Source organism: Temnothorax americanus, unplaced genomic scaffold, assembly GCF_048541705.1.
Source record: "Temnothorax americanus isolate GAGA-0224 unplaced genomic scaffold, ASM4854170v1 Scaffold13, whole genome shotgun sequence".
Taxonomy (NCBI): Eukaryota; Metazoa; Arthropoda; class Insecta; order Hymenoptera; family Formicidae; genus Temnothorax; species Temnothorax americanus.
The window spans coordinates 1,888,083-1,913,516 of NW_027509264.1; the positions used below are offsets into that span (position 1 = coordinate 1,888,083).

The window sequence follows — 25,434 nt, forward strand, 5'->3', positions numbered from 1 at the left end:
TATAGATCACTTTTCTCAGGTGTATCTTTATTTTTTTTCTATTATATTATATCTTCAATGTTTTATAAATTATCCCGATGCTATATGATAGAAAATAAAAGATTCAAGCGCGCGTAGATGTTCGAAATGCCTACGAATCAAGTAAAGAAAGAAAAATAACTTTTGAAGGGGCACGGAATCGCCCAGTCCACAGCTTGCTTTGCGAGGTTGCGTATATCCACGAACGAATGGATGATAAATTTACGACGGAAAATAAAACGAAGGCAAGAGAAATGAGGAAGATCTCCTCAGTCGCACAATGCGACTCGTTACTGACTCAGTTCCGTTCATTTTTCTCTCTCTCTCTCTCTCTCTCTCTCTCTCTCTCTCTCTGACTCTCTCCCTCCCTCCCTCCTTCCCTCCCTCCCTCCTTCCCTCCCCCCTTCCTCCCCCCTCTCTCTCTTTTCCTCGTTGCACTCGCAGACACACACGTGTTCTCGAGCTGTCTGCCAATCGAAAATCGTGTCGGCGATCAAATTGGATTTCCTACATTCACTTCTTTCTACTCGTTGAGAGCAGGGCGATCGAGAGTGGCTGAGGAAAAAATCTCACGGGATTTTCCGCGTTCGAGATGCGTGCGTTCGAGAAAGCAATCGCGCAGTAACTCCAACATCGCGCAGCCGTTCATCCGCTCGCATAATTGTTACGCGGGTTACGCCACCGACAACGGATGTTTCTATGCGCACAATAATGTTATCTCTCGATTAAATATCATAAAGAAATTAATAACGTGTGATATCAAAAATTCCACGCACCAATAATGAATAACAAAACGCCGCGTTGCTGTAACAATTTTTAATTATGTTGAACGTCAGTCTATCGGGGAGACACTTCGCGACGAACAAAAAGCCCCGTTATTTCCCAACGGAATAATAGCTTTCGTTTCCAGTTGAACGGCGGGCGAGTTGACGCGCGGATTGACCCTCGATTGTTTAGAAAAAAAAAAAAGAGAAAAAAGAACCGAGAAAAAATACCTACACTAAAATTGGCAATGCTGCGAAATGATCGGTCGCGTGTGTTCGCGCGAACGTCGCGTTACCAACCGCGACAACGTTGCCGGGACGAATCCGTTTTCGCGCCCGGCTGTCCGCGGCAGATTTTTGGTGCGGATACGTTATGGGTCACTCCGGGTGGCGGACAGTTACGTCGACGTGGACAATCGATGTTAGCTATCAGTTGCAGTTTGCGCGGGGCGGTTATGCCCGGGACAATTGTTATTGGCAAATCGTAATGTCGGTCATCAGTCATGACTATGACAGGGCACCTAGGTGCAGCGTGTCGTGCAGCGAACGGCGTGTTTATGCTCACGATGTGCGTATCTCCTGCACAAAGGCGATTTATACCGACGACTCCGAAGGAATTTCGTCGCTGATGAAAATTTTTGCGTTCTCGCTATCGGGAAAGTTTCCATCGGCAACAAAAGGAGAAAAATACAATTTGTCCTAGTTATTAAATTTAGTATTACACCAATCGTTTTTTTACTTATAAAAAAGACAGATATTACACTATAATACCTGTCCACTTTTATCCCTATAAATTATAAGCTCTTAATCTCGAGCTCTTAATTCTTAAATTGTCACAAATCATACATAATTTAATCAGCCGATTATGCGGATTACATGGATGTGTAATTTCTGTGTTACGCTTTTCATGCGCGTGATATTATTATTTTAATCTTGATTTAAATCGAGCTACTTCATCGTGTTTTGTACATCGACGCAACGAAAACAGAACGCATCACGAAATTAGTCGCGCAGGAAATTGTTCGTACGAAGAACACGTACATACCTGTATTACCTGTCAGTGTCGCAAAAAAAGTGCAAAGGCACCTCAACGTCTAGATCATACTGGAACACGGAGATGCACGGGGAGAAAATGTGAGTTTTCCACTCCAGGCGTCTGACGAGCATTAATTACGGACAGCGCATACGGTGACGTCGACGCGTTATCGGCATTGTTATTCATGATCACTGGCGGCGGGCGGGATCCTAGATGCGACAGACCGTAACGTCCAGGACGCCATAGGTGGTCCTGGTTTCTGAATGCTGCGACGACCTCCTGACACTTACGATTAGCGAATGTCTGCGGCATTTCCCCAGTTAGACACGTTACACACTTTATTATCATCTCGAACTGACAGTCAGCGGTATTTGATAAACGACGATGAAGTCGACCTTCTAATTCATGTGTGATTATCCATAATCCATATATACAGCTGTATAACAGCTGATTATATCCAATTTGTCGTAATGAGGATGGCACTTCAGTTTTTATCAGATTATTTCTATCGTTTGAGCAGACCGTTTTAAAATTTCCACTTTTCTGCGTGCGAAAATTATTTTCCGCAAAAATGAGAAATAATTTTCAGTCAAATATGTCTTCGTTAAGCGGTAAAATATTAAAAAAAAATGGGTATCTCTTTTTCCAATTTATTACTTTTACGCACGTGAGATTTGTGTAGATTTATACACAATGGAAAATTGCGCTTTGAGCTTGATGTGATAATTCTGATACATTAAAAAAAAGTCACATACATAATTTTAATATATTAAAGTCAATATTTATCGCGCGTTGTAATGCATGCATATTTAACGTACGTATCGTGGATTACGGTGCGAGTTCTCACACAGAAGGTGCTCGAGTAAAATTATTGCCGTCAGACTTAGAAAGGGGATGATAGGAATACTCTAGTGTGCTCTAAGTAAATCGGGCAATTCACTGGTGAAACGATCGTTCTGACACTTAAAAGACCATTAAGAACTTGATCACTAATTGTCATTTGTGAAAATTTATAATGTAATATAACGAACGTTACTTACAATACAAAATTTATTTTTCGAGTAAAAAATTGATATGAAAATGTAAAGTTAAGTAACAGGTGATTTATTTCTATATAATTCAGTTCGAAAAAGAAAAAGAAAAATCGTTTTCACTCATTCGTAATTTGGAAATCGACGCTCTGATATTTTTCTCAAACGAAAATATTCTGTAAATTAATTTAAAAATTTAAGTATGTGTAAAGAAAATATCGAAAAATATTTTGCACACATTCATGCAAATGTGAAATTACATTATTTATGCAAACCTATACGAGCATATAGCGCCCCGAACCTTACGTACATTGCGAGCTGGTTCGTATTAAATTTATATGGTTCAGAGAGCAACTCTGATAATCCACGTTCGAAACCGAAATTACGCGGAATATAACGGAGCGGAGGTTGGCGTTCAGTTTCGAATTATCGACCATTCTCGGGCGCATCGATAGAATCCATTGTTGGCTTGCACTCAAAGTGGAAGCGACATTCGCGGAGACGAGCGGAAGACTTTGGGCGATGAACGGATGGACATTCGGAATCGTGTACGAGCTTAGACTAACCCGCTCCTCTGCCAAAATGACCCCTGCTCTCTCGAGTCGAGGTTCGATGGGGCTTTCGGGGGGGGGGGGGGTGACGAGATATCGCATTATTCCCGACTGAATGGGGTAAATCAGGGTCTCGTAGAGTTCCAACGTGGAATCGGCGGTTCTCTCGGATCGCTGATGTCGAGAGGATGAGGGTTAGCTGGCGGCAACGGCTTCCTTGGGAATTCAATTATACCTACGGAACAATGGCCCCGCGCTGGTAATGAAGGGATCGTCGCCGGGAGGTCATCAGATTACGTGGTATTTACAATATATAAGCCGGATGGTTGGCGGATGAAGAGAGTTCCTGGCGGCATTTCTTTCTCGCAGTCCGACTCGCGTCCCCTTCCACGAAGCGCCGCATAAAGAGTTAATTCGTAAGACGGAGGTGGATTAGCGTCAATTTCTTAGATAGCTGTATGCGGAGAAAGCGGTTCATATCGCACAGAGTCACTTCAGCACTTTCCTCCGCTGTGACCACGTCTTTCACCGCGCGATTTCGCGCGCATGCCGCTGATTAAAGATATATGCATTCCATTTCGTCCCGCCACGTCGACGTCGATAGTTTCTATCCGAGTTATTTATCGCAATGAACAAGTAGATAATCTTGCTTTGGCTCACACCCGGGAACAATTCCTCCGTGAATTTACATCGATAAACGCGACGCGCGCGTTACGACGCAACCCATTCGGTGCACTCTACGTTGTAGCGCTGCAAATTGGATGAAATGGTAGCTGCGCGAACGCGCTACTCGTCGAGACCGTGTTACGCGATAACTCTTGACATTAACGTTGGTTTACGGCGGGTATTCGTTTGGGCAAACGCCTGAATAAATATCGGCTTAGCGCGAACGAGGTAGAGAAAATGTTGCGGAGCGGAAATATTTAGTCGTCTTTGACCAGGCCGGTGAGAGCGAGAGGGATTCGTAATTACGTTAAGGGTGAGAGAAAGCATGGGGGATAGTCTAACGGTCCTGGGTCTCTCGCTCGATCGACCATGCGTTTAGAACCGGGAATGGATTCTATCAATAACCTCTTTAAAACGGGCTAAATTCATCATCCGCCCTGTATTCGGCGGCCGTTTGCGTTCGTTTTCTACATTTCCTTTTCGTCCCTCGAAAGGAAGTTGCGACCGCGTTGCCATTCCCGCGCGAGGGGTTGCGACGACACCCAAGCAAACCGATCCGAAGTAAATTATCGATCGTAATCCTTTGATATGTAAGGAAAATTGAAAAGACACAAAATTGTAAAAGCAACATTGTATTTTTATCTTAATTTGTTATTCTTTTCCTATTCGTGTTTCAATTACGAAGGCTAATCAGTTCCTTTGTCTGTGCCTAAAGTCGTCAAGCAGTTGAAACACGCGAATGATTTATCCTCATTTCTCATTCGCGACAGTCGTGTATATTTTTCTCTTCTTGTCGTGCACGACAACGAGAAAGAAAAATATTTCTTTCGTACGGTATTTATGTGCGTTCTGTGAAATATGTTTAAAATATTCAGGACTTGTTTAGTGGAGAGTATTACCGCAACAAAAGAAATACAGAACGCTGTCGCTGCGACTCTCTTCTCTTTGTGCGTTGTTGAAGACCTGGGGATTGGAATTAACATGGGATCCGGAATGCGTTTCCACTGAGGGAGAATCGGGTGTCTCGTTAATATGGATTTCACTAACGATCCGACTAATTTGTACGCTTTTTTTCATTCGGAAAGGTATCCCTCCGTAAAATAGTAAACGAGACGAAAATGCTGAAAAGACGTTGCAAGGACAAAGGATGCAACGAGGGATCAGTGTCCGCTGTACATCGACTGTGGATCCGCTCATCCGTGGAGAGCCTATAGTGGTCGACTCAGCATACATTTGCATGTGAATGACCAGAAAGATGCTTAGATATTGGATATGTCCCCTATGCGGCTCTTCTATTAGGCAGGTAGACGAGATAACGTCCGATGTCAAAAATATGAGGACAATTAGGTCACGAGAGGGGGAGAAAACATCTTGACGGGACGACAGCACGTGTCATTGCACCCTCGAGACATATTGATTAGCTATCTGATCCGACACATACATGGACTGCATTCCCGATCAAAAAGTTACACAGCGATTTTAAAAAATTTTATAAATGGAAATGGGACTGTTAGGATATAGTCTTATAGTTTGTATATAAATTGTTAGAAAACTCGTTAAATCATTATTGATTAATTCAACTCTGAAAACTAGCGCAAAAGAAAAGACATCGTCAAAAATACATAATAAAGTGTGATACTAAAAAACATCACTAAATTTTTAAAGAAAAATATCGTCAAAAAACGCTTGGTCTTATTTGTTTCAATCTTTGCTTTTTCATAATTTTATATGTTGGAGAAATGTTCTTTCTATATAAAGATACAATATTAATATAATTTCCTTGAGTTTTTAATGCGTTATCGCGCTTTATTCTAATTGTAAATTGGAGAGGTTACCGCTCTATCGATCGCTCTTGTACCAACTAGACGATGACACGATGGACACGACAAAGTCAAAACCTGGAATCGCGTAACTTGGACCGTCGATTAGGCGATCCGTACACGTCTGAATCGAGTCGTTTCCCCTCGTTAAGGAATGCAGGTGGATGAGAGGGCGAAGATGGCGTGCGGATTGCGGAAGCAGTCGCGAGCGTTTTCGCGCTTCGCAGCCGCAGCAGTTCGGAGTTGCCATTCGGAGCACGTAGATTGCTAACCTAACTTGTTTAGCGGTTTTAGCGGTATTTGATTAGTTGAGTGAATTTCCGAACTGTTTCAGACCGCCGCCCGTTCACTTGGCCGGGCTGGAAATCGGACGAGGACAAACCTTCGGTGAATTCGATAGATACACGGAGATATCGGTGACGCGTCTCTCCCGTAAAGTAAAATCGTTCACCGCCGGGAGGAGCCGGGAGATGTATTTCTACGTTATATTTTAGAACGTAATATTATCGAACGGAATTGGCTTACCTTGCGAGTAGTTCATGTCCTTCTTTCATGTACCTCGATAGTCACTCCTTGTCGGAGTCGCGGTTATACAGGGACAAATCTTCACCTGGAATGAGCGAATAATTGAATTAGGAAGGTAAAGCTGAGAATAGCTTATTAAATTTAGAGATTATTAAAATTAGAGTGAAATCGATACATGTGAAAAATCATACATGATTTCAATATAACTTCGAACGTATAAGGCACGACAGAGCAACAAAATAAAGTTTCCAAACAGTTTCATTTGTAAAGAAAATAGGATGATATATATATTTACACATAAAGAGAGAGTGCTTCATCGACGATCACAAAACTAGGATAAATACGACATGTAGTACGTTGATTCGATCGTAGGTAGGTAATCGTACGTCTCTCTCTCTCGCGCGGTGCGGTATAATATAGGAATTCTCGGTATTCGAATTATATTCAGGCGTTATTATGGTTGACGACGTTGGATCAAAGATAATATTGGTTCGCAGTCAGAAAATGGATCGAGTGTTATATTCGTGTTCGAAGTTCGCTCTTCGCGACCGCAGCGATTTCGAGGACGATAGCCGAACGTGAAATAAAGAGGATATTCGGCGGCGGTGGCGGCGACGGCGACGACGACGCTGACCCTCGCGAGTAAATTAGTTCCGGAAACTATTTCCAAGCCGGTTTAACGTCCGACGTATAACCAGCAATCCCTCGTACGTAAGCTCGGAAACTCCCCTCGCCCATAATGCCGCCGAGCACATTCTGAAAACGTATATAACTGAGGCAATCCTTTTTTGACGATGGCGAACGAAACGTTGCGTGATTTAAATGAGATATCAGTCGTAACGTGCTTTTTTATTGTTCGAAGACGGCCGAATTTAATTACGTTATCTTAGAAGATATAATTTTACATTTATTTTTTTTTTTAACAAAAATTAGAAATGTGCGAAAATGTGACGATATCGTGGTAAACATAAATTACACGCAGTTATCGACTAAATAACGCTGGAATATTGCTTCCCTTTTCAACGATTGGAAATCAAGGGGAGGGGTGGTTACGTAGAACCGCCAAAGTCCGTTAGCAGCCTGCAATATACGAGGACTTATTACATAACTGAGCCAATTTTACCGCAAACGGTTTGTCCATCTGGCGAACTAATTAGCAACTTGCTATACAGAACGGTGCGGGCGGGCGCTCTAATAACGGTACGCGTATCGGCCGCGTTTTATTCGACGTATATGTAAGCCATAACACACTTGTAATTTCCTCCTAACACCCAGCGTTAATTGCGTTACCGATTTATACGACCGATAATAATCCTTTCGCGTTACTCTTTACTGCCGATTCGTAGCGCTCCGCAGCGGAAAATACGCGAGTAGACCGCCACGATTGATACGCGACCGCTATTTCCAAATTATCCATAATTATATTGCGCATTGAACCGTGAATGCGCCTTATTAGCAAACATCCTGGCAATGTGAGTCAGCAAAGTAACTTGGAATACCTCTTGAATATCGCAGAATTAATTGCAACATCTCGTCAAACTTTCGAGACGTTGATAAATCATATTCGTTGCCGTCGAGTAATAGTTTAGTTTCGGGATTGTAGGTCTGAGAAAATTTTAACAATTAACGCGCAAATATAAAAGACAAAATTCGCGATAAAACTCGACGTTCGATAATAGATTTTAAAGCTTTATGAGCAGTTCACTTACGTTCTATTATTTCTTTCGAGAATAACTCGGGGTTACAGGTAGAAGATGAGAGTTAAAAAATGTATGTTAACGTGGAAAAAAATATCGCGAAGAATCGCGATAGAGTAAATTTGTCCAGCATGTCTATTTGGGGATATTTATTCATCGTGACGGATTTCGCTTATCGCGCGATTGCGCGCGGGGAGGGAGAAACAATTAGAGTAAAGTGGCCAAAGTTTTCTCAGCAAATATCACTTACGAAAATACAATCGAGACTCGTCGCAATCGAAGGATGCATTGTAGGACCGTGGAAAATGGCGGTTGGAAATAATCGGATAATGTCGCTCGCGCTAGGACGTCGGGATGAGATGGGGTAGTCGGGGAAAACGGGAAAATAAGAGAAGGGAAAGACACTCACGGATACGATTCGATACGCTTAAGATAAATTGATACGAGATGGATTATGAACGAAATATATATACGGCTGTTATGAACCACGACGAATTGGTCAACCATTTGGAAGTAACAGTCGATGAAGGAAGCTACTGCTGTTAGGAGATTATTTTTGCTTTGAAAGATGTATAATAGATATATACGATGTGTAGAATATTGTTCCCAAGAAGAATCTTGAAGCTTTGAAAAAAAATTTAGAAAGAAAATATTTTCTTTCACGCGGGAATATTTTAGAATATAGCAGAAATAGTGATTAATTACACGAAAGAAGTAGCAGCATTTTTTGTAGGAGCATTTATTCAAAAAACATTATCTGTTTAATATTACCGCAGAAGCGCAAGAACGAAATGCAAATTTAAATTTCTAGTAGTACAATTCTAGTAGTATAATTTTGATTATATTAATTTAAACATTAGCCAGACGACGCTACACGCATTGTCGCGCGAGAACGTTGCATCCGAGAATGAGCATTTCAAAGATCGAATAAGGGAATATCTCGCGCGAGAAATTTCGCCGAAGGTGCGGATCGATCAATTTTCATGAATCTTTGAGAGGCAGTGAGTTCCGAAGGTACTTGCGAAATGAATTCACGGAAGACGGGTGGGATTCTTTATCGGGTTGGCTATTCCCAGCAGTATATGGGCGAATAAGGTCCGACCATTTGCAGAATAAAAGGTCCGGGAGAGGGGTAACGTCAGGTATGTATCGGTACAACCCGATAGAGCCAATGCACATCGCGCGGCCGCTGACGTGCGACCGAGGGATAAATTGAATTATCATAAAGAAATTGCGTCCGAATATTTCATCCGGTTTGTACGTTGAACGCCGGCTAGCAGATGAGAAGGCGTCGATAGCTTTTCCAATATCGTCGCGAGCCGCACCGGGGACCTGGGCACCGGAAATTTTAAGAATGGAGACTTTTCCTTCGGTATACCTCTCGGCACACGGACGTGCACAAACACGCGCTCTAAATCCTATACGTACGATATTTACACTCCTGCGAGGAGCCGGCGGAAGAATCGCGAAGGAGAAAAAGAGAAATCGGTTTGCACTTCGAATCTTTATCACAATGTCAATTGTCTGCACCGTTTCTCGGAACGAGAATGTACAGCTCGAAAAACTGTCCTGAACAAGTCAATTTAGTCGTAAGTATTCTTGAATCTGTTCCGATTTCACTTTAACCATACACGCACGCGTGGCAAGCATGATTTGGAAATTCGAAAACTTATCGTCGACGAATCTACTGGATTTATCTTACCCCTCGATTGGAAACCTGAATTCTTCGCTCGCGAACTAGTTGTAAAATTTAAATAATAATGAATTAGCTTCTATTTATTTCAAATTAGATCATAAAAGATTTAATCGTCGTTATAAATTCGATGAATTACGATGCTACAAATGCAATAACTGACAGATGTAAATTCGCATGAATTGATACCATCCTAGTGTATATTCATACATAAGCGCATATGATATGTATTCGGATACCTCGGCATATCGATATATCGCTTAATTTTAACTATATGAGTATATAATGTAAGCCCAATATCCTAGGACCTGCATACAAGCATACAAGGACGCCATACGTTGCATCCTGAGCACGGGCATCAAATACCCGACACCGCCATTATACGCTCATTTCAGGTTAATACTCGACTGATGCTGCTACATCAATCTAACGACTGACGCTGTCGGACATTAAAGTTGGCCGCCGTTGAGGGCTACATTGCCGAACGCATTGTCGGTCTTTACAAGATTACCGCGCAAAGTAAACGAGAAATATTGTCCAATCGAAATGTCGAAATTACATTAAAAATAAAATGAAATGATGTTTATTCGCGTCATTTATAGAATCTTTTTCCCAAGATTTTAAATCTTTTAGGTATTAATATCCTACCTTTTGTGCCGTGCACTGGAGATGTGAATTAATATTCTAATTGACTTTTATGTCGATACAATTGAATTTTATGTCAATAATTATTATTTTGCCTTTTTATCTCTTGGCCATATTCCAGAATTGATGCAAAAATAATGACATTTTCAGGCAATTAAAATTAAATCTTATTGTTACATTCTAACTCTTGTATTCTCCTTACAATTAAATTAAAATGGCATTAAAATGCGAAATATAAATTGAGCGATAATAAATCATTGAATATTCATACATATATTCTGCTGCAACTATAACAATTGCTAACGAGATAATCTAGTAGCACATACAGTTTTCATAACCTTCCTCTTGTATTGGCATTGTGACGCTGCAGCGGACAGACTGGATACAAACTCGCTATAGGAAAAAGGAAAAAAATTAGAGTGAGTTCAAAGGTCGTCTCGTAAACGAGTCATTTCGAAGCCTCTTTCCCCCGTTGTCGGCGTTTCTCTCCGTGCATTGCCGCGAGCTCGCCACCGAGGAAATAACTGCAAGTCGTAAAGTCTCGCAAACCGCCCCTTCGAAAGTCGCCGCCGCCGCCGTCGCCGCCGCTGCCGCCAAGCCTCACCGCTGCGAACGCCTCGTGTACACCCGCGCTCGTAATTCGTAATTTAATTTCAGAATCCGCCGACTTGGCCGGCGAAGTTAGCGTGTGGCTGCGTGGCACATGTGTGCGAGAACGTGAGTCACTGCCGGGTGCAAAAACCGGGCGAATCGTTAAGTAGTCGCGCACCCACGAAATCGCGTACGAGCAAATGTCACGTGTGTATGTGGGTGTGTAGGTGTAGTATGGGGCCGGGCGCGTATATATCGGGACGCGTCATGAACCCTCCGGGGGAGCGCCAAGGGGATGCGAGTTGCATCCAATTCATCATCGCTCACCCTTTGTGTCGCTCGCGCCGGCGACGCGGTTGTCCCGTCGGATTGCGCGAACGGGAGAAACTAAATTCGTCACGGTATATACGATTTGTATCGCCGTCTCTCGCAATTCGCGCGAGTGATTTCTTAAGGAATCCCGTCCGCGATTTAATGCACAGGGATTTCATATTGCTATAACGATGAAACTTTTGTCTGAGTAGTTGGGTTCTCAAGATTTATCTATCCAAGTCTCGCAAGTTAGCCATCACAAAGAGCAATGTTGGAGACAGACAATATAGTGATTGTTTGAAAGAAAAGAATTTGCAAGTTGTGCAAGCGATTAATTAAGAACACAGACGCGTAACGGTATTTTTTGTCATTTTTCTTATTATGCAGAAATATGATTTGGAATTTAATTGGCCGAATTTTTTGTCTTAAAAATTATGATATTGTGAATAACGATTTTCCATTAAATCATTGCTAAGATAACATTGGTTGCAAATAAAAAAAATCGATTTTCGTTAAAGAATTTATACAAAATATGTTTAACAAATTAAATACCGTTTTTGTCAATTTGTGTACAAGAATTTAATTGATCAACAATTACATTAAAAAAATTAATGTCAATGAAAGTCCACTCTAAATTTTGTGTTAAAATAACTCATTCATCGTGTTACTTGTTGACATTTAGAAATGTTATATCAACATTTTTTACAATAATGTATGTTTACAATAATGTAAAAATAATTTGTAAAAAATGTTGATATAACATTTCTAAATGTCAACAGGTAACACGATAAATGAGTTATTTTAACACAAAATTTAGAGTGGACTTTTATTGACATTTGGTACACAAAATTTTTTACTGTGTAGTAATTATGCGCGAATCTTTGAATTATATTTATACATAGGTATATAGAATTACATTATCGGATTAGCGTTTCGCTGTTTTATCAAACGCACCGTGTTGCCGTTTTATTATTAATATTGCAACGGGTCTGCCGCGTTAACTAGTTGGTCCAGATTTCGTAAAGTTATTAGGGGTTTGCTGCGGATGCAGCTTCATTATCTCATTCGGTTTAGGGCGCGCGGGTGTAACGAAAGGCATACCTGATTAAGAATGCACCCTTCTAACGGTGTCCATGACCCGCGGTTAGGGCTGGTGACATTAATAGCAAGCGCCGCCAACGATCCAACCCCAAGGCTTACCGACGTCTTATATTTAATTCAACGCCGCCGCTAATTCACTCCAGCGCATATTCAATTATTTTAGGATACGCGGAATGTAACGTCTTTATTGTTAGAATTTTCGCTTTATCACGACTAGGAACAGTGGCGAGTGAAAGCTCATTTGTCACGATGTAACGATGTGTCAACAAAGCTGATTAAATTAAATGTTAGCGTGCCTCATATTAACGTTGCAGCGTCAATCCTTCAAGGAAAGGATTCTCTTAATTTTCATTATCGATGATTAAAATCAGGAAACTTTTCAATATTTTTAATGATTGTAGGAAAGTAACATTTATTAATCCATTTATTTGAAGGATAAGGGGATAAGATATTAAACAGGCATGAAATAAGTGTGTTGACTTACGCGCGCGCTCCTGTCTTACGCAACATATCACATATCATACAAGCTTATATAAGCCTGCGATATCTTATCACACATCACTGGCGTCATTAACGTTATTTCGTTTGTTACCAGGTTTGAACCTTGAAATAAGCGGCAACATATATCGCGGCGAGTATATTGCAACGGTTGAGCAATGGAGTACCGTGCTGTGTCACCGAGCACGGGAATGATCGCCGATATTTTTCTCGCCGAGATTATCCCTTCAGGGGTGGCTCGTTTTTTACGCGTCGCAACTTGTCGATCTTACCCCTCTCTCCCTCCTCCTCCCCCGAAAATGAGCACGTATCGCACTGGAAGAAGAACGAGAGCGGAAAGAGAAGATGGTGGGAATGGAAGGGCCCAAAAAGAGGATTACGCTCACCATTTCGGTCGCTCTGTAAGGTAGCCCCCTCCCCGCCTTTTCTTTGCTTGCCTTCCCGACACAAATGCTTTCCCTTTGTATTCGCCCCAACTCGATATCGTTTCGCTGGCGCCTTCCACTTCGCAGCGATTTCCAGACGGCGCGAGGAAGTGTCTGGCGGAATACTAATTCAGGATCGCAAATTTACAGCTTCTTAATTTCGTAGGCAGCTTTATAAAACGAACTGGGCGCGCGGTGGTCCGGCATGCCGAACCGAAACGTAACGACTTCGGTATCCGCTTCCTCGCTTCCTTCCTCCGCGCTATTACGCTCAATCTCTCGCGCTTTCGTTCCTTTTGCTTCTTCTCTCTCTCCTTAACCCCTTTCCTCACTCCTTTCTCCGTCCATTTTTTCTCCCTTCTACAGAATACTAATCGTACGGCTCTGGAATAATCAAAGTCGCGCTGGGGAAGCGTGACCGGGGAAGCCGAAGCGTTCACCAAGCGGACGAAGCATCGGCTTTCCTGCTCGCGACATCCCCCTCTTTACTTACAATTTCGCATTTGTGATTCTCGCCGCTGCAACTGAAATCTCTTTCAGAAACATTAATGCCACTGAAGAGTAATTCGCATATAATGTGGTAATTATATTATTATCCCTAACTGAATAGATCATTGTGCTCGTGAAGAAACGGGAGAATCATATTCTGCCAAAAATACGAGCGTATATTACGAGCGTATATTACGTACTTACGTATGTGCACTCACGTTATATGTATATTATATAAATTCGTATGCGAGAGTAGTACGTTCATACATCACCGTCAAAGAATTATGCACTCTCAAATGCCGCAATAGTTGAGGCGAATAAACGCATTAACATTTTCAAAGTGAAGATATCGTGGAAGCTTCCATTTTTCTATTCGTCCGCTTTTCCGTGGGCGGATACGGCTCGCCCGCCGAGCAACGAACAAAATTTCAGTCGCTAGCATTACCGCTCGCATTACCGAGGAGAAACGATTCCGCCGCTCTCGCTCAATTATTTCAGGGCACTCGCGAGTACATGCGTACGTTACGGAGTGATGGATGACGCGCTCAGAAACCCTCCCGTCGCCGTCTCGCGCCCCCTCAGGCCGGCTCACTCACACCCTCCGCCGCCGCGCGCCGTACCCTTGCGTGACTCTCCCGCCACGGGGGATGCCGCTTGAATAATTACCCCCACGGCGCACTAAACCCGCGTCTGACTACGTGAAATCCGAGCACTGAATTCGCCAGACCACGTCTGCCGTACTTTAAGGCCGTGCCTCGCTGGTACTTTAAGGACGAGTCTCTAATTAATACGCGCCGACCGTGCCGGCTGCTGACCAGTTTCGCAAATTTTGCCGCGTTTCGCGGAAATGTAAATCGTTTCTTTGGACGTCGAGGGCTTCGTTAATCAAAGGCGAATGCCTGATCTGCTCCGCCAAGAGCGAACGGTTTCTGAAACGTCACGACGATTAAATGGAAAACGAAAGGGAAATGCGGGTTTTTATGAACCTTACGAGAAGATCGTAATTTTTGCTGATAACGTAATAACATATCACTAAAATTAATAATATAACTGTTATGTCTCATTGCAGAAGATATCATTGTATAAATATTAATGGAATTATTTTTGTTCTTCAATAAGATTATACATCAAACACATCATAATTATAATTATGCGATTGAAATGTCAGAAGCCTAAATCAGATTCATTTGATAACTGTAATTTCTGTTCAAGTTTTAGGGTGATCGCAAGGGGTTTCATAACAGAGGGCTGTATATACATGGCGATCAAAGCAATCGGTATCGCGGTGTCCTCGGCTATACCAGGGGTGCTCGTAACTGGAAATTCGATTTTGTGTGGGAGCCTTTTTTTCAATCAGTGTTATCGGCCAGTTTGGCAATTTCATCATCAAAGGGTGAATGAGGAGGGGGATCGTGGTGGCGAGTAAGGGTGCGGGACAGGTGTAGAGAAGGAGACAGAGCCGCGCGGGATAAAACACACGCGGGTTGACGTCAAGCGATTCAGCTCTTGCCTCCTCTTTCGTCGGGGTTGAAAAAGGACTGGCGACGGTTTAGCGGAGGGCTGCAACCTTCTAGACTCGCAGTCTCGGCACGTCGCCGATGAATGGTCTGACGAGACTCTGCGAGACTTTGCGAGACAATCACTGGGGAAATCTGGGGCCCTGCTGATCTACCCTTCGTCCTCGACTACCTCTCTCTCCTCTTCTCCTCTTTGCTTTCTCTTATTCCGTTTCTCTCTCCCTTTCTCCATTCTGTCTCTCGTACGACGCGTCCCGCGACTTCGTCTTGCACCCTTTCATTTCCCGGGACACCGTTGTCTCTGTCTCCCCCGACTCGGTCTCACGTGTATGGCAGCGGTGACATTTAATCGTACGAACGAGTCGCGATTAAATTTCTCGCTTGCACTGGAAGATCTCCCGAGTTACTGGCCCCAAGGTGCGACGCGACCTTTCTAAAGAAAATTGCTGCGAGTGTATATATACTTTGACGAACGACTTTAGGAACTATTAAGCTAAAAATGTTGGTGGGATCTAGGTCTAGGGTGACAGGTTACTGCGGACTGAACGTCTCTATATCTTGGAAATACGAATAAAATTTTACTCGCGCAGGTCGCCGCGTTCGATTTATCTATTTTTTATTTTGACGCCGGCTATCAATAAAATAAATATGTGATTTACGTATATATTTACATATTTACATAAACGGACGTTTAGCAAAGACGGTGCCTTTTGCATTTCTATACGCGCCGCTCTTCCGCAATTCATCGTCCTAACAACGTATTCCTTTTTGTTCGAGGGTAAGCCAGGGTGTGCTACCCTACTCTCTAATTCTCATTGATTCTCTGGCTAGCTAGTCGCTGAGGCGGAAAATTAAAACTCTGGTTTCCTTGATCACGCCACGTCGAAATAAACAGAACACACGACGCGACTCGTAAATAGATACTTTTTCTTTCTTTGCCGATAAAACGTCCCGCGTATCTACTTCCTTCTACTCTCCCTGGAATACTTTGGTCGGGATTCGAGACGTTTCTGAACATCCTGAATCGCTGAATTTGCTTCTAAATAAAACCGTGGAGAGCTTGATGAGAGTAACACAAGTGCCCGATTAGATTGCGTTTAGAGTTCAGGATTGCGTGATATCGATCCTTTAAATGTGCATTACAAATAATATTTATTTCAACAAAATAATGCCATTATTAATACGCGAGTTTCACATTTTAGCCAAAAATTTCGCTTGAACATATGCAAAGTTAATTTCATCGAAATTATTTATCGAGGATTTAAAATTCAGAAATATTTCAAGTTAAGCGAAATATATTTAACATGTCTTTCAATACAAAGTGTTTTATTTAATCAATCGATTTGTTTCACACATTTTATGCTATATTCATAAAATATTTTCACTTCGTATAAAATTGAATATATCCATCGTACCTTTATATACAGTATCTAACCTATTCGTCGATACAATTGATTTCACTGTTCATTTCCTCTACTTACAAAAAAAGAACGCTCGAAAACGTTCCGCCACGGAGCAGTCTTCCGTATTCCGGTAACGTCGATAATGAGTGTAATTAGCACGCCTAGACGATGAGGCAACCGCGTGAACAACCGACTCGATTATCGAGTACGCTCGTTCAACTTGTTTCACGCTTTGCGAGTCGAGGCTATCGGGAAATGAGCCATTCATGCCGTGCGGTTGTAAGAAGAGAAAGGTAGAAAAAAAAACGGTGGTCCCGTTTAACATCTTCATCGTCATAAAGGTACATTCACAATGGCGTAATGACCGATCACGCGATATTTATTCATTGATTGACGAAAGTGACGCGAGCAGTGACAATTTGAAGGGATGACAATGCGTTTGCCCTTATCTCGCTACTTTTCTACCTATTTTTCTGTCCTCTCCTCGTCCTCGTTCGTCTCTACAAGTACCGTAATCCGACACTGCGGTTTGACTGCCTGCAAACCTGAGTGAGAATCTACAGGCCTTCCGCGAAGGTATCCTTTTCCATGGACCACGTCGTTACGCAAGCATCAAGTATCCCTTCGAACGAATTTTCGAGGAAAATACCTCGACCGTCAGCTTCGCATACAACGACGACGTTGGCTGGGACGTTGAAGGAAGAAGATTGGATCGGAACAAACGCAAGAAAAGTATATAATTGTGTTTCGAAGGATATAGACTTGAGGAAATGCCGATGAGTTTGTGAATCAACATCAATTTAGGAGATCGATACGTGTTTTATTCTTGCGTTATATTTTTCTTATGTTAACTTGAATAAGAAATCAGACACTATACAATTTCAAATTAAAATACTTCATTGAATTCTCGATTTTCTTGCTGTGCAATTTGCATGCAAATCGACGTTACATATAGTTGTTTCAATAATCATAGATTATACACTACGTTTTCGGATGCCAACCACTTGCCGGACGATCGATGCTTGTTTCGACGAAACGATGCAAGCCATTACTGTTAAGCTCCTCCCAGGTGAAATGCACTTTAACGTTGCGACGCAGCGACCCTTTTTGCAGCACTACGGATAGGACAAAAGGGAAAGAAACGAACGATGTATAGAAAATAAAAGAAGGGACTGGAGAGAGTGCCGGTAAAGTAAGGCAAGGTATTTCGCATATACTCTGTACATGCGTCGTGACAACAAAGAAAATTAAGAACTTGCAGCAATAAATCAGTTTGTGGAATATGAATGGAGAAACGCAAAAATTTATCCGCGGCATGACGAAAATTTATTAGAGTAATTTTATTCGTCTTCGAAAAGTTAGAAAAAATTATTTAACGTGAGAAAATGATAACGAGGGCAGCTACAACTGTTAACATCGCTAAACTTCAGTCCATTTTTCATGTTTTGAGGTCTGTCGAATGGTTGCACTACTGTGTCTGTACATTTTCTCCCAAAATCCTTCTCCTTTGTGCTCTATAACACACTTCCGCGCCTCTCCATCCCTCGGGGCATTTTGCAGCAAAGAAATATGAGAGCGTTTGTAACATGGCGATCGAGGTAACTACAATTTTTATACATAAAATCGTAAACCTTCCTTGTTTGCGGATATCCTGAATATTTATTCTTCTTTGTTCTACGCTTTTGTTTCCGTTTCCACTATGAACTTCCTTTGGCAAGTCTCTGCGCGATGTGGATTTGACTTTTCAAGAATGTCGATAGAGAACTAAAATCAACTGGCAAAGGAATCGACATCTAAGATATTGCACTGTTCTTTGAGTTCTACTAGTGATTTATTGCAAGAGATTTCCTCTGTGCCGTGTGATCTTATTTTAAATAAAACTTGAATAGACTAATCGCGTGGTGGAAAATCAGCGAGCGACTAAAAAATATCAACTTCATTTACACATATTATAAATAATATTCTATGTATAAAAAAAAAATATATATATATGTGTGTGTGTGGGTGACATATACAAATATATTATAAAATAATCTCGAGGATATCTTCAATAGGTGTTTAAAATATTTATAACAATAAATGCAAACATAAACTGAAAACGAATAAAATGTTTTTCAACGAAGATTACAATCGATGGACTATTTCTTCCGATACGTCCAGTCAGTACATCTTATTTGGATTGCGCAGAATATTCGGTCCAGGATAACAAATCGGTCGAACTGGAGAAATATATATATATATACATCACATATACGTATTCGAGAAGCTGCTGTGGCTCCGGTCCTATGCAAATCCAGAAAATACCAAGCTTGTAATATTCGTCGAAACGTCCATTCTTGCAAAGGGTTCTATTTAAAATCGATTCGACTTGCCTTTCGACTTTATTTCCACGTACTTTAGGAAAACTGTAGATCACAAAGTAGATGTATAGATTATTCCGTAAGTAATAAAATTCATGATATTGAGCTCACATTGTGAAATTCTATTTATTCATTCATCGTGATTAATAATTTATTAATTAATATAAGAACAAGAATCTAATAGCGAATGATATTCAAATCCATAAATTTACATTAGCATATGAAAAGAAAATATTTTCTTAGACTAGGATATGATCCTTTTACGCGCGCGCGCGCGCGCGCGATAAAATTGAATTAATTTGTATGCGTTAAATAGTTTTCTCAGAAAGTATCCAGATACTTCCGTGATCATAGCAGAATCGTTATTTGATCATAAACACAATCGATACAGTTCGCTAGACACTGGTGCAAGGACAATCGTAGTTCCTGTTTTATTAGGAAGTGCATGAATGTGGATAGCGTCAAAGACATTTTGTCACGTTAGCCATGAATTTTGAAACTGTACGCCGCAAGCCGTCCGTAACACTGAATTCGTCAACGGAACTCGACAGAAATTCGTGTTTGGTGTAGACGGGGGCGCGCGAAACGGCCAAATTTGCATTCTTGACCGCACAGAGAACAGCCCGTCGCGCGGCCGGCAAAGCGGCGGAGCAAGGAGGTGAAACTAAACTGGCACAAACGAGCTAATTTGCTCTCATTAGTGTGACTGCGTACATTGTCCTCGTTATGAACGGCGGTGTGTTAATTACACTTACACGTTGTCCGAACAGCCAGATAATGCATCCGGTCACCCAAGGTACCCGCGTCCAGCGTATGTATCTACAGAGGAGAAACGGAAAGGACGATCTTTCATGTCGCGCGGCCCCTTCTCGGCATTTCCGGAGTCAGGAGCAATGCCAACTTTCAAATGAACGTTTTCGTAACTCAATTGTACATGTGTATACCCAAGTATATACACAAGTAGGAAATAAAGTTTATTTCTTAATACTCTATGCCCTACTTGCATTATTTTCGATAAAAATAAGCTACAAATAATTCACACTTTCTGTCAAATATTTGCGAAGAAACAATAGCGTTTTAAGTAATTAATCGCAATATTAGAATTATATAATATTATACTAATCGCGAATCTCTATACATGCTTTACGAATGTCAGTCAATCCCAGTAAATCGTCGTAACCGAAGAATCATCCACTAACGCAGTATGGACGAATGGTCAATGACCTGCTGTGACTGCCATCTCCCTTTGCGCGTGTATTCCCGTGAGAGATTTTTCCTCGCTGTTCCATTTGACGTAGGAGTACGTCGCGGTAACGCGTGATAGTCGTGGCATTGCGTCGCATCTCGCCTCAACTTATATCCTCCGTACCACGGCCGAGTTCCACGAGTTGGCGTGTATAGGCAAGAGAGCGACAGGGGATTTTAGTTGTATTTTATTCAGCTACTTTATTCCAAGACTTGTCGCAGTTTTACATTTCCATCGGCTGCAAGCAGCATGTGGTGCACCGTCGGCTATTTCTACATACACGCGATACGCAACGCTCACACGACGACGGTAGCAACAGCAGTAGCAGCAGCAGCAGTGGCGTTAGCAGTAGCAGCAGCATCAACTCCTCTTTCGTTTCCCTTTCCACCCCGCCGGTTTTCGCGGGCCACTTACACACTGTCACCGTTAGTCGCGACGGTGCACAACCGTCCTCGACACTCCATCTTCTGCTCCTTCTTTCACTTTCCGCACTACCATCCCCGACACTTCTTCTCCTTTTCCTTGTCCTCTTTCTCTTGTCTTCTCTTTCTTTCGTCGCCCATGACTCCAAGAATTTTACTGGCTCTCCCTCTCCCTCGACGTCCACCCAGCAGACTTCATTTCGTCTTATATCCTTCACTTACTCCTCACCCCTTCCTACCGTGCGCCTCGCAGTTTCTCCCCCGTCTCCGTCCCCGACACGCCTTCCTCGGTATCTTCATTACGCAGCTTTGTCACTACTCAGCGAGCTCACTTAATTCGCATAATTCGCGCAATTTCTGTCTGTCCGACACGCCCCCCTCGTTTTTTCGTTGTCGCGCCTCCACGAGCGAGGGTTCTTTCGAAAGCACAGCAGGCGCGCCCGGTGCCGTCTATAAAACGAGATTTCGGAAGATAATATTTTCTTGACGATGGTGAATGAGGAATTTAACGACGTTTTTTTTTTTTTTTTCGTTTTCAACGCGTTCTATTGCGATAATATCGCACGAAAATCTGAAGCTTAAATTAAAATTAGTTTTTCGCGTAACACGTTAAATATAGTGCTTCTTGTTTCTCGAATATAAATAAAAAACGCATCAGCTGACATTTAAAGCGCGATTAAATTTAAATATATGTTATTATTATTATTTTGAAAATATATATTTTGGATTACAGATCGGGCGAAAAGGAGAAAGGAGTTGCAGTTCTTCTTCAAATCAACGTAGGTAAGAAAACATTTTCTCTGAAAAACGCAACGTCTTTAGTACTTTGCCTGCAACGGTATTCTTAGTCATTAATGACGGAAGACGTGCATCTCGAGTACCAAGAGGATTTCTTCCTAGGAACGAGAGATTTTCCTGCTTCTCCCTTTTCTCTCTCTCCCCCCCGTTTTCCGTACACCGTGCCTATTTCTCTACTTCTCTCCTTCGTACCGAGTCTGTTCTGCTTGCTCTCTTGGATGGAAACGTTGCGGTCGCTAAATGGATTCGTGCGCATTACCGCGTCAGTCTGAATGTGGCTCAGGCTCAACCCGTGGAGTATACCCTTTTTACCCTCCCATTAGACCTGCCGCGTTTTCGTCGATACACGCGAGCATGTGCAGCGTACTATATACCGAGCCCGTATTAACAAGTTATATTTAACCGTCGAATCGATATCTATAGCATACTCGAAAGTTTATTTCGCAGTATGTGACGAGCCAGTTCTACGTTATACAACTTGTCCTAGTTTAATTCACGCTTTCACTATAATTCGTTATATTCACCAACTCGCGCGTTTTTCCTCTGACGGTCATAAAATTACAGACAATTTTCAACGCCGAACAGTGTCAACCATCTGCGCCGCAAAGTTTCGCGATCCATAGTGGCGAAACTCTCGACCGTATTTATCGCACCGAACGTTACTCGCTTTGTATGCGATACCCGAAAATATCGTTGAAAATAGCAGCGACGCGCATCACCACGATTGGTTCAATTCGCGCCGCGGTATTGCTCATGCATCGTTGCTCTTTCATAAACTCACTGAAAAGTAAATCGATAAATATGTAGATACTAAAACTTTTTTTACAATTTTTTTACAATTATTGCAGCAAAAGATGATACAATTGGCTTGAAAAAATTGTATCAGCTTTGTATATATTATATTCAGTAAGTGTAAATCATTCCTATATTAAAATATTTTCCGTATTAAATTTTCAACTTGCAATTTAGAAATTTTAGATTCATCAATAGAGAAATATGGATGTATATTCCAAAATATTTGCACAATATTTTACAATAGAAATAAATTTTTCCATTACCAAGTGATAGGATTACAGAATTAGGATTATGTCGATTAATGTCACATATTTTGAATATAACCAAAATATATTTAGAAATAACCGTAATCTATTTTTAATACAAACATGATGAAATAAAACAATTCTCGTGTTATTTTTTTCGGCAATCAATCTCATGGAAAGCCAGAGCAAATAATAACCATATCGGGCTTAACTGAATTTCAACACTTGCGCTGGTACATATTGGTTTATACAGCATAAAGTCCACGCATATATCACAGAATTATCATAAACTTACTTTTTTTCTAAAAATTTCTTTTTCTACTAAAAATGCCAAATTTTCTTAGCAAGAATATAGGGTAAAGAGACCCGATATTTTCTTTAACTGACTCGAATAACCTCTTCTTATCTTAACAGAAAAAATCTTTTGCTGAAAAAAAATTGCTTGCTTTTGGCAAGTTATTTAGTGAGATTTAACGACAACGCCAATCAACACAATGTAAAGTTGTCATCGTGATATCTCGTGACGATGGATATTGTTTCTTTTTATATTGATTGATGAGATATATTCTATCTCAAATTGCAAAAACATTATAAGTAGGTAAAATTATGGAGGACGAGATCGCTAAAGGAAGCAATGTTATAAATCATAATACAGTTTCACTTTTAAACAATCAAAGAACTCGTTTCGTGGTAGCTTTACGAAGATGAGGATCGAGTTTATCTTTCGCTTTCTATCTATACGGGTGCCCTACAAGTACGGGCTCGCGCGAGTATGTACCTACCGCTCTCTTTTAGGATTCTCCGTGCGGTACGTATAATGGAGTGATACGAAACAAAACAGAGAAAACAAAGGAAACCGCAGGCACGAGAGTGGGTTTCTGGCTCGGTCCAGCCACGTGCTGATGTAGCCCAGTCAATAGAGACATTTAAATGGAATTAATTCCGGGAAGCAATTTTTTTTTTTTAAATGTTTTGGAGGATCATGGGTAGTCTAAAACCGGATTTTCGGGATTCTAACCCTGGAGCGTTAGCCGCCATTTTGATTAAAAGGGTGATTTTGTAAATATCTCGCTTATTTTCAACTTTAGAGTGGAAGTGGACCAAACTTGTAGAACATTTAATACTCTACAATTTTGGTCCTTATCATTTTTCACCTAGGATCGATATTTTGGGTCTTAGACTCGAAAGTGGGGAGTAAAATTTTATTATTTTTTTTTATTTTTTGAATTTACTTGGTATAATAAAAAACATCTTTTCCACATCATCACGGGGGTAGAGTTTATAGCGCGCTTGTTCAAAAATTAAAAAAAAAAGGATAAAATTTCACCCCCCCCACTTTTGAGTCTAAGACCCAAAATATTGATCCTAGGTGAAAAATGATAAGGACCAAAATTGCAGAGTATTAAATTTTCTACAAGTTTAGTTATCACCACTTTCACTCTAAAGTTGAAAATAAGCGAGATATTTACAAAATCACCCTTCTAATCAAATTGGCGGCTAACGCTCTAGGGTTAGAATCCCGAAATTCCGGTTTCAGACTACCCATGACCCTCCAAAACAGTCAAAGAAAAAAAATTGTTTCCCGGAATTAATTCCATTTCAGCGGCTTTTTCGGGCTCTGTGTATACCAAGAAGATATAATGGACAGCTGGCAATTTTCTTTCTCTCCCTCTCTTTCTTGCGAATGAAAACTGTTTGCGAAAGAGCGCCCATTGTCCGTTTTATTATTATAACTAATTATAAATAAATGCTGCGTTGTCATATGCTCTTGTTGAACACCTCCGTTTTCAAATATTTCTAACTAGGATTTTTTACTTAAACAAACGTCTTCCAATTGTTTTTTGTACATATTCCGCGGTAAAATAAACACCATAGTAAAAATGGTATGATCGAAGAAATTACTCGAATAATATTAGATAAGCGTAACTTCAGTAAGTCAAACGCTCTCATTATACTGAGAACGCTAAATGCGTCCTTATTATACATGGACGTCGAATAATTGTCAAACTGTGTAACGAAGAACTACTGTTTATCAATTATTAACGTTCGCAGCTCTCAGCCAATATTGACACGTCCGTGCGCTTTGTCGCGCGTACATCGCCTTGCTGGCCAAACGACGCGCGTTGCAGCCGAACCGAATAGTGATAGGCCGATCGTGCCGCGATGTTAATTCCTGAATTATTCCCGCCAAATCGAATCCCCATTTATTAATTAACCCGCGGCACGATGCCCGTCCTGTCTGCCCGCCTCCCTTGTCCGCCTCTGTGTGTCGATATACGGCACGGGACGCGCGACGCGTGCTACCAGCAGCAGCGCAGCGACACGAATTTCCGGGCAAAATTGGGCTGACATGCCCCGCGCGGAATACACATTGGGAGTCGGGAGTCAGTCGATTCGATCGTCGGACGATTGCCTGTAATGCCGGGTACGTGTAATGCAGTGGCGCGCCACCGTCACACGGGAAACTGGGGCTAACAAGGTTCGCTATACGGGTATCGCGGTATCAAGGGATACTCGACGTCGTCTGGATGCGAGAGAGAGAGAGACCGCTATGTAAATGAATTAATTCGTCGTTACAACTCGGACGATTGTAATATTTATTCGTGCATTGTATCCGTGGAGACAGCGGAGACCGTATTACCAGGCTGGCGCAATTTCCGCCTGAGAGCAATAAAATCAAATGCGATGCTACATAATGCCGTTTGCGGAAACGTCCGAAAGTGGAAACGTTTCACACAAGTTTGACCGTGAAGATAATGTAAAATCATCATTTACGATCATCGATA

General features: G+C 41.6%; 1 protein-coding gene and 1 long non-coding RNA gene across 11 annotated transcripts in view; one reads left to right on the top strand and one right to left on the bottom strand.

Annotated features, from left to right (window-relative positions):
- The window catches only part of Ten-m (teneurin transmembrane protein Ten-m), a 514,620-nt gene that overhangs the window by 354,729 nt on the left and 134,457 nt on the right, over nucleotides 1-25,434 (bottom strand). For all 8 annotated transcript variants that reach the window (XM_077400008.1, XM_077399999.1, XM_077400002.1 and 5 more), the window contains exon 2: nucleotides 6,412-6,496. In XM_077400008.1, coding sequence (XP_077256134.1) covers nucleotides 6,412-6,427 — 16 coding nt within the window. In that variant the 5' untranslated portion in view covers nucleotides 6,428-6,496. The remainder of the gene's footprint in view (nucleotides 1-6,411; nucleotides 6,497-25,434) is intronic.
- LOC143894024 (uncharacterized) overlaps nucleotides 1-25,434 on the top strand; it is a 186,817-nt gene that overhangs the window by 141,840 nt on the left and 19,543 nt on the right. For all 3 annotated transcript variants that reach the window (XR_013255988.1, XR_013255989.1, XR_013255987.1), the window contains exon 3: nucleotides 21,544-21,593. This is a non-coding gene — a long non-coding RNA (uncharacterized LOC143894024). The remainder of the gene's footprint in view (nucleotides 1-21,543; nucleotides 21,594-25,434) is intronic.